This window comes from Gordionus sp. m RMFG-2023, chromosome 3, assembly GCF_954871325.1.
Source record: "Gordionus sp. m RMFG-2023 chromosome 3, tfGorSpeb1-WG-v2, whole genome shotgun sequence".
NCBI classification, from domain to species: Eukaryota; Metazoa; Nematomorpha; class Gordioida; order Chordodea; family Parachordodidae; genus Gordionus; species Gordionus sp. m RMFG-2023.
In genome coordinates, this window is record NC_088777.1 from 41,798,844 (window position 1) to 41,807,161 (window position 8,318).

Below are 8,318 nucleotides of genomic sequence, written 5' to 3' on the forward strand. Positions count from 1 at the left end.
CTGTATTCTTTTAATAAGCTAAATATGAATCCGTTTTGATTTTTTAAAAAAAACTGTATTTTGACCGGGGACGCGTAGTTTATTTTTTAAAAAAATAAATTTTTGTAAATTTTATATAGTTACCGTATTTTTTTTAAATTAAAAAAAACATTTTCTAACTCATCTTATAAAGCTTAATAAGATTTCCTATTAATATTAATAAAAATAAATCGTTTTGACCGGGGACGCGTAGTTTTTGGGGACGCGTATTTTAGTCATTCCCTAAAATATATACCTCTAATGATGAAAATATCTAAACACAATCTACTCTTAATTTTAATATCTCCATAAGCACAAAATCACTTTCTTCAATACCATTGGATAAATTAAAATGATAAAACAAATTAAATTAGGTTAAAAAAAAAAGTTTTTTTATTTAGGACCAAGGTCTGGATTGATCACTTTCTTAAGGACCGTGGTCTGGTCCGAGGGTATTGGTCCAGTCCATGACCTTCACTAGTTGGAACTAAAAATGTGTGATCGGAACCAGGCTTGAACAAAAAAAATTCTAAATTCAGTCTAAGGTTACAAAAATATCACTTTGCAGACCTCTGGTTCCATATACATTATACGCTCTATTTTTTAAAAAACCAAGTCAATATTGAATAAATATCAAAAAATGGTAAGAATAATAGAAGATAAAATTTTGGAACTCCTAATATATTCGAAAATATAAAATTTTCAATTGGAGATAAGATGATCAATATTTATAAACAAAATTAATTTAGATGTTTCCCAATATTCAACATTTGAAATTATCTCAAAATATAATTGCTAATGAGCAAAATTTTGTATATATATAACAACTCTTTATTGAAATTTAAAGAGGTCAGCCAAAAACCTCAATTCTTGCTCATTTAATAATTAATTTTTTAAAAAAATATTAACTATATGTTCCAATCCTATATTAAATTTGGCAGAGCACTAATTAAAATTTAGGAATATCATTTTCTATAAAATGGTGAATAAATTTATTATTTTATTTAATTGTTATTTCATCAAGGACTATTAGTCTAATTCAAAATAACAGATTTGTGAAGATCAGTTTGATTTTTTATGTATAAAATTGGTCAAGTTGTAGTTGTAAAAAATAATAATATTAGCCATCTTAAAAAAAATGTTTAGTTAATTGTCATATCAATTCAAACATATATTTATTTATAAATAATATAAGCTATTGATATCTTTATACAATTTAAATCTTTATTTTAAAAATATGTACAATATAAATGATCATATAATTACAGCATTTAAAAATTCAATTCTATATCTATTTGAACACTTTGTATATTTAAATATATAAAATTTACAATGATTAAATAAAACATAAATACTTAATTTATAAAAAAATTATGGAACTTTTTGTATTCCCTTTTTGCCAATAAGTGATTTATGAATATGAGGAATAACACCTAAATTATATATAAATATTGTAATTAAAAAAATTTTTTACCTCCTCCTGCAATAGTTGCTTTAATTAAAGAATCTAATTCCTCATCTCCTCTAATTGCAAGTTGTAAATGTCTTGGGGTAATTCTTTTTACTTTCAAATCTTTACTAGCATTGCCAGCTAATTCTAATACCTAAATAAGATTAAGTTTAAGATTATAAACTAAATGATTTACCTCAGCAGTGAGGTATTCTAGGATTGCTGCACTATATACAGCTGCTGTTGCACCCACTCGCCCATGACTTGTAGTTCTAGTTTTGAGATGCCTATGTATTCTACCTACTGGAAACTTAAATTTTTGATGTCATAAATTTAATGCATTTTTATTTTTACTTGAAGGCCAGCTCTTGCAGATCTTGTAGTAGCTTTCGATTTTACTTTTCCAGAATCTTTGCCTGCTTTACCTCCAGCCTAGTAATAATATAAATATTATTTTAAATGATTGGTGGATGACATACCATTTTTTATTGTAAAGATAAGAAAATTATAAAATCGTTAATGAAGCGGGAAATATAATCATGTGACTTCATTTCAAATTCATTCCTTGAATTAAATTAAAATTGTATCAATATTTATAGTTTCTTGTATAATTATTATTTCGTTAAATAAAATATAAAAGACATAACTGTTAATAAGTCAAAATTATGTCAATTATTCAAAAGAAATGAATAATGGAAAACCATAAAAAAAATAGACTTTATAGCTTTAGAAAAGTTCTTATTTAATTATCGAAACATTCCAAAAGAGTAATATGATACCAAGCAATGTTTTCAAGAACAATTTAAATTAAATGTAAGTTAATTAAACCACTTGAAGAGTTAATAAATTAAAAAGGAAAATATCGTCAAATATAAATATTGAGATAGGTTATAAAGTTTGGTATAAAACTTTCAAGGAAAACATATGGGATATAGTGACACATAAAGATGGAAATTTATCATACAAAATAAGACCAGTTAAGAAAGAATGAATATCAGATTTGAAAATAAACACTAATAATTGAACCCTTGCACACTAATTTTTATAAGGAAGAGAAGCAGTGGCGTAATTTTAAAGTTAGATTTCCTTTATAAACCTTTTTATAGGTTTACGATAAAAAAGTAATGCGGCAGGCGCGTACGCAGCGGGGTGGCATGGGGACAAATTCCCCACCCCTTTTAAAGCCAAAAAAATGCTGATGCCGGATATATTTTTCAAAAAAATTAATGTTTATATTAATTTATATTTGTTAATATTTCTCCCTATCTCATATTAAATATATATTTAATTACATTTGTTATCACATTCATAAGTTATTTTATCAATTAATTTCGATTTCAAGTTTTCCGGCATAGTATTTACTTATTATTTTCAAATTAGTGGCGTAATATTTATCTACCATTTTCAAATTCCTAGTCAAATAATAATTATTTTTGAAACTTCTTGTCCAACAGGGAGAAAGAAATTGCAACCTTGTCCAACGAGATAGAGTCTCCGCCATCAAGAACAGCTTTTAAGGAGTTAGAAGAGCCAATATTTGCTATTACTGAAATATCACAATGGCCTGAAAGAAATATTTCCTCAGAAGCAATTATTGGATTCAATGCTTATTACAAATTTTATTTCTCATCAGAATGTATTATTTAATTATACAACAATTTAAAATATTACTTTTCAAAAACATGACATTGACTTGAATAAGAAGATGAGAATAGCGGAGAGCATTTTATCAGAACTCAAGGAAATTATGGCTAATGTTGATGAAGAATTTCATATTTTATATTTTATTGTTGAGTCAAAAGCAGAGCTATACGTTTTTAATATTTGTCTCACTCGATTTGTAGTAAGGCAAACTCATCGTTAAAACATTAATAGGATCAGTAGAAGAATATATCTTAGATACAGATACATTTATAACCCAAATAAATGAATTCTTAATTCATCATGCAGCACTTACCAATCTGCAAATAATACTTTCACAATAGCCTTACAAACCTTTTTCAGATGGTGATCTCTAACAAAAATATTTGTTAGAGATTTATTATGAAGATGTTAAAGTATCTAATGATGCCTTACTAGCTGAATAACTAAGTTTATAAGATTAACTATGGTTGTTATAGTCCCAAAAATGCTATGGAGCTCTGCATTATTTCAAACACATTTTAGAAATTCCCAATGTATTAAAAGGGTTTATATATATTAGCAACTCTTCCCATTAGTAAACTAATGAGAGAACATTCTCTTTTTTAAGAAGAATAACAGAGCCCTGCAGAAGTACCATTTGCAGGGCACGGCCCGGATTCTTTTAAAGTTTTTTACGACCCGGCCCGGCTTTTTTAAAAAAATTAGGCCCGGCTCGGCTTTTTTTAAAAAAAATTTCAGACCTGGCCCGGCTTTTTTTTAAATAAAATTTTCAGGCCCAGCCCAGATTTTTTTAAATAAATTTTATTTATTTGATTTTTATAGCTAATAATAACGATTTCAAATGTAGGCTGTTTTATTTAAAAAAAATTTTGGGCCAGGCCCAGGTATATTTAAAAAAATTAACATCTGAAAGTAGATTGAAAGGTTTGGTTGTTTAGAATATTCATAGGCATTTGACGACTAGCAAGGATGAGTTAATTGAAAAATTAGCTCAATCCCAACGAAGATTGGATTTTATATTGTAAATATATAACATACAAAATACAATTTTTCCTAAGAAACTTTTTGTATAAAGGCTTAAAAAATTCAAATTTCTATTTTGGGTCATTTAAGTGATTCTTTACATATAATTTTTTTATAATTCACATTAATTTAAAATTGCGTATTAGAAATAGTTATTAGTCCTAATAAATTTATGCTTGATATTTTTAAAAAACAATAATATTTCTTAAAAAAATTTATTATCCCTTCCTCCTCCCACTAACCAAATTCCTGCGTACGCGCCTGATTTATATCATTGAATAACATAGTTTACTAGAGTCCAAATTCTCATTTAATAGATTAAGGGATATATCAATTAAATTTTTCTTAACATTTATTTATATCATTTAATAACATATTTGTGTATAAAATTAAATATATAAAACAATTTAATATAAAATATTTTTATATATAAATTTATTATAACATAAATATAAAAATTTAATAATTTTTAAATTTGACTCTAAGAAGAATTATTTTAATTGCTAGGCAAGAATGGTCATATTGTAAAGCTAATGAAAAGGTATCAGAATCATTTATTATCAACTATTAATATATATATATATATGTTTAACAATTTTTATAAATTGTAAATAAATTGTCGCTTTAAGCCAATATAAAAAAATCAGTTTATTTAAATACATTACAGTTCTCCCCACTATAATTTGAATTCATCATAATAACGTAATGGGGGTTTCGAAACTCTTTTTTCTAGAGTTGTATTTCCATTATGTTCTGCAATGTCCAAATCCTCAGTCATTGTCATCCTCAGTCATTGTCATGGGTTTCTTTAGCTATGACGTGAGCTTCCCTCAGTTGGTCGGCATGCTTGTTTTTTACAATACCTCAGACTTAACATCATACAATATCGCACTTTTCCGTTGAACCACTGTTCCTTCATGCCATCCCGCAGTCCTTTCGTTTTTTACCTAAACCTTTTGCTTCCCTTTAAATTCACGGGGCTCAATGTTCCTATCATATTTTTTTGTTTCCATAACGCGTTTTCAGTCCTTTCTCTCGTAGATAATTTCCATTGATCTAACGTCTTCCTGAGCGGCCTTCCAAACATCATTTCGGCAGGGAATTTACCGTAAATTGCATTTGGAGTATTTCGGTGAGTAATTAAAACATTCGCTAAATTTAATTGGTCCGGAGTCCCACTTCTCCTTCCAACATAGAAACGCGTCTTTATCGTACGTATATAGCGCTCAGCCAAACCATTCGATTTGGGGCTATAAGGGGCCGATCTAAAATGTTTTTTATTATTTTTAAAAAGAAACGTTTTGAATTCAGATCCAGTAAACTGAGTATCGTTATCTGAGACAATGTAACGAGGTAAACCAAATCTAGCGAAATAATTACGCAGATTATTTATTACACTCGTCGAATTAATATGTGTTATGCAACTTCAACCCATTTGGTGAAAGCGTCTACGCAAATTAACCAGTACTTTCCAGACACGGGGCCTGTCAAATCAATGTGTATTCTTTCTCAAGGTCGGGTAGGAATATTACAATTGTATAATGATACTTCTCTGGCTCCCGGTCTTCCTTCCTGACAACTTTTGCAGTTTTTTACGAATTCTTCAACATCTCGATCGAGATTTGTCCAAAAGACATAGTATCTGCATAAGGATTTCATCCCCACTATCCCCGGATGTTCTCGATGGATAACATTAAAACCTCTTTTTTTAAGTTATCAGGAATGATGATTCTATCATTATAAAATAATAGCCCTTCTTCGAAAGAAATATTATTTTTAATTAAGATGAATTTTTTTAAACTTTCCGAATAATTATTCATATTATCAATATGCCAATGATTTTTTATTAATTTAATGATCTCTTTTAGACTTATATCATTGATAGTTTCACTTATAACTTTACTTCGAGTGAACAATAAATCTTCAATTAAATTGATCCTTACTTCTCTAATTTCATTTTCAAATATTTTTTTTTATTCATTCATTTTTCTCTCTACCCCCAAACGGGATAGAGCTTCGGCTCATCTGTTTTGATTACCCGGCTTATGAATTATCTAATCATCGTAATTTAAAAGCTTCGTGGCCCACCGTATTAAACGGTTATTTGTTATCTTATTTAGGTCTCTTTTATCACCTAAGATAAATTTTAAAGGTTTATGATCAGTAACCAAAATAAAATGTCTTCCATAAATATACTGATGAAACTTCTCGATGGCGAATATGATCGCCGAAGCCTCCCGATCAATAGTGGCGTAATTTTTTTTCAGCTGCCGAAAGTGTCCTCGATGCGTAAGCAATCGGTTTCTCCTGGCCAGTAAGAAATCGGTGTGCAATAACAGCTCCTAGACCATCTTCGGAAGCGTCACAAGAAATCACGACAGGAATATCGGCTGAATAAGGAATTATTGTATCTTCTTTTGATAATATTTTTTTACTATATTAAATATTTAAACTTCTTTAGCTGACCAAAACCAACTTACATTTTTGCTCCTTAGTCGGTGTAAAGGTGCACAAATAGAATGTAAATTTTTAATAAACGATTCATGATAATTTACCATTCCCAAAAACGAACGTAATTCTTTAACATTAGATGGTGTTTTACAATTTTTTATAGCATTAATCTTATCTTCGGTCGGGTGAATAACATGACCTAAATAAGTAATTGACTTTTCTCCAATTTTAATTTTATCGGTCGTCGTTTTCAGTCCAGCCTTATCAAATCTTCTTAATACTTCTTCTAGATTAACCATATGATCAAAATTATTCCGCCTGCAATAATTACATCGTCTAAAAATACACTAACCATAGGAATTCCCTTTAATAGGTTTTGCATAAAGCGTTGAAATATTATCGGAGCGCTAGTCAACCCTTCTTTTATATCGGTAATAACCGACATGAGTCGAAATTACTAAAAGGTCTCTACATTCTGGACTAACTCCGAATTGTAAAAATGCATCTCTTAAATCTATCGTTGAAAATATTTTACCACCCGGGATCCTATTTGTCAGGTCGACGAAAGTTGGTAGTAAATCGTTATCTATCGCGAAATATTTGTTGATTGTTAAACAAAAATCTCCGCATATCCGCACGGCACCGGATTTCTTTAAAATATTAACCGTTGGCGTAGCCCAAGTAATTGGAGTCTTTGTTGGATCTACCTTCTCGATAACGCCTTCATTTAAAAGTCTGACCAACTCAGCTTCAACGGTTCGACGCAACGGAAATGGAATTCTTCTAGATGACAACGCAATTGGCACTATATTTGGTTGTATCTTTATGACGGCTTCCTGTAATTTTATTTGTCCTAATTTTTTTTTAAAAACTTGCGGAAATTTTGAAACAATTGTAATTAAACTGGAATCTTTCATATTTATATAATTAATACAAACTTCTTCAGGAAGTTTTATATCAAATTCTATAAGAAAGGGAATTCCAAAAATGAGAGAATTCTCACCCTTAACTACCCAATATTTTTTACTTCGATTTTCACGAAACATTTACCCAATACTTCGATTTTGATATGGTTATATCCTACTAGTTTATAAGCAAGTGATAATGTTGGTTTGCCTATGCGACTACAGGTAACCTCGTCTATTACACTACACGCCGCGCCAGTATTGAATTCCATAGTAAGCTGCAGCCCATTTATCTTTGCATCGATTGTAACTTTATTAGCAAAAGACAGGCGAGGTGTGCGTGGTAAAATCATTCTACACTCTTTTGCTATGTGGTTTGCTTTTCCGCACCTAAAACATATTACTTTTTTTTGGCTGAAATTAGGTTTAAAACTTGGTTTATAAAAATTATGGTTGAGTTTGTTAGCATTATAATTATAATTATTATTATCGAATTTGTTTACGTTGTTATAATTATTCCTAAAATAAGTATTTTTGGAACCTTGCATAGGCTAACGTTTAATTATTTAATTAAATTCTGCCAGGGTTTCCATCTCCAATGAAGACAACGCAATAGACGTACAGTATCTTCAAAAGTAATATTTCCTTCGGCATATTTTGACCGAAGTTCTTTGTCCAGCTCAGGTAACCCTACTCCTAAGATGAAAATATCTCTTAAGAGTTCATCAACCGGCGATTTAAAATTGCATAAAGAGCAAATGCTTTTTAATTTAATTGAAAAGTCAATTATACTTTCGTTATTTCTTTTTAATGTAAAAACCTATAAA

The 8,318-nt window shown here is 29.2% G+C and overlaps 2 protein-coding genes across 2 annotated transcripts; both read right to left on the reverse strand.

Moving 5' to 3' along the window:
* Positions 1–1,292: 1,292 nt before the first annotated feature.
* On the reverse strand, positions 1,293–2,044 carry LOC135927303 (histone H2A.V). The gene is made up of 5 exons (XM_065463270.1): positions 1,948–2,044; positions 1,823–1,900; positions 1,665–1,778; positions 1,493–1,622; positions 1,293–1,451 (listed from the first exon to the last, which is right to left on the reverse strand). The coding sequence occupies exons 1-5, from the start codon at positions 1,948–1,950 to the stop codon at positions 1,390–1,392; spliced, it is 387 nt and encodes a 128-aa protein (XP_065319342.1). The 5' UTR covers positions 1,951–2,044; the 3' UTR covers positions 1,293–1,389.
* Positions 2,045–6,993: 4,949 nt separating this feature from the next.
* Positions 6,994–7,844, reverse strand: LOC135926982 (uncharacterized). Its single transcript, XM_065462915.1, has 2 exons — positions 7,637–7,844; positions 6,994–7,439 (listed from the first exon to the last, which is right to left on the reverse strand). Exons 1-2 carry the CDS (start codon positions 7,842–7,844, stop codon positions 6,994–6,996), a joined length of 654 nt encoding a protein of 217 aa, XP_065318987.1.
* Positions 7,845–8,318: the final 474 nt, after the last annotated feature.